Source organism: Vigna radiata, unplaced genomic scaffold, assembly GCF_000741045.1.
Source record: "Vigna radiata var. radiata cultivar VC1973A unplaced genomic scaffold, Vradiata_ver6 scaffold_2304, whole genome shotgun sequence".
Classification (NCBI taxonomy): domain Eukaryota; kingdom Viridiplantae; phylum Streptophyta; class Magnoliopsida; order Fabales; family Fabaceae; genus Vigna; species Vigna radiata.
Window position 1 is genome coordinate 1 of NW_014543754.1, and position 1,241 is coordinate 1,241.

Consider the following 1,241-nt stretch of genomic DNA (forward strand, 5'->3'; position numbering starts at 1 on the left):
ATAAGGAGTCCAGAAAAAACTCATTTTCTGTTTATGACTAAAATATGGAACATGAGCTTACAAGGAATAAGCATGTGATGGAACACCTAATACCTTACGTTGTCTGCACTCATCTGTACTAATACAGAAATACACCTGGTACATTTTGATCCCACTTGTCAAAACGGAACATGTACCATTCGTTGGTGGTAGTCAAGAAAAGAGCAATTAAAAAAACTGTCAACCAGAAATAACTTGGACTACCTACTTCACATTTTTACTGCAGCATACAGTCTTGGGTAAATGTGAGCATCCCAAAATTTTCTAGCCAGAGACATCATGTTGTCACAAAAAATTGGATCAAATTGTTCCCTCACAATTTTCACAAGTCGAGGACTATTATTACTTTTACTGAAGGAGGGGTCAGCCACACAGAACAATGTTTCCCTATAATCTGACATGAACATTTGCAACTGCATCTGACCCCTAAATTTCTTGGCTGGTTTTTCTCCGGACTTATCAAAGTACCTTTTATAAGTTTTTTTGGAAATAGGACACTTTACTTCGACAATGTACTTTCCTAAATAGGCATCTGGAGAAGCACCAAATATTGGGTGCTTCCTCTTTAAAATCACTCCTCCTCTACTCATTTTTTCATTTTTAAATCTTTTTTGAACGGCGTTCAAAACTATTGGTTCTAGGTCACTGCCCCTTTTCATGGCCTTGGTTTCCTTGAAAGGGACCGCGCCTAGAATCAAATTTACAAGGCTGATGCCTCCAGAACTTCTCGAAGCTTGGTGAATATTTGAGCCTGTGACTCTACCTTGTCTCACTTCAAACCAGAGGCTTGATTTCGACTGCCCAGCAGATGCAGCCACCAAAGCCTCACATTCAGCATCGGTCATTGAATTTTCACAAAATTCAATGAAACCGTCAGGGCTGTGAGGCTCTGGAGTCTGCACATACTTCAGCATGAAGTGAAACAAGGCATATGTCGATTGCTCTTCACAGTGACTTCTTAAAATTGAGGGGCTACATTTCCTCAAAGCTTCAATCGAGGCGTTGAAAAATTCTTTTTTCACTTCCTCCGACAGCACCACAGTTGAGGGTGGATGAATTTCCTCAATTCTCAATGCTTTCATGGAGCCGCCAACTTTAGACAAAGTTGAATTTCTCCAGTAGCACTCCACTGATGTTCTTGCCGGAGTCTCGCTTTGTCGATGCAACCAGCAAACAAAGGCTACCACATGTTTGCATCCATC

The 1,241-nt window shown here is 40.9% G+C and overlaps 1 protein-coding gene across 1 annotated transcript; it reads right to left on the reverse strand.

The window, feature by feature from the left end:
- Positions 1-248: 248 nt before the first annotated feature.
- LOC106754755 lies at positions 249-1,121 on the reverse strand. Its single transcript, XM_014636819.1, has one exon. The coding sequence runs from the start codon at positions 1,119-1,121 to the stop codon at positions 249-251; it is 873 nt and encodes a 290-aa protein (XP_014492305.1).
- Positions 1,122-1,241: the final 120 nt, after the last annotated feature.

Coding starts and splice junctions, on each gene's coding strand:
- LOC106754755 (XM_014636819.1), bottom strand. CDS start 1,121: ATGAAAGCATTGAGAATTGAGGAAATTCATCCACCCTCAACTGTGGTG.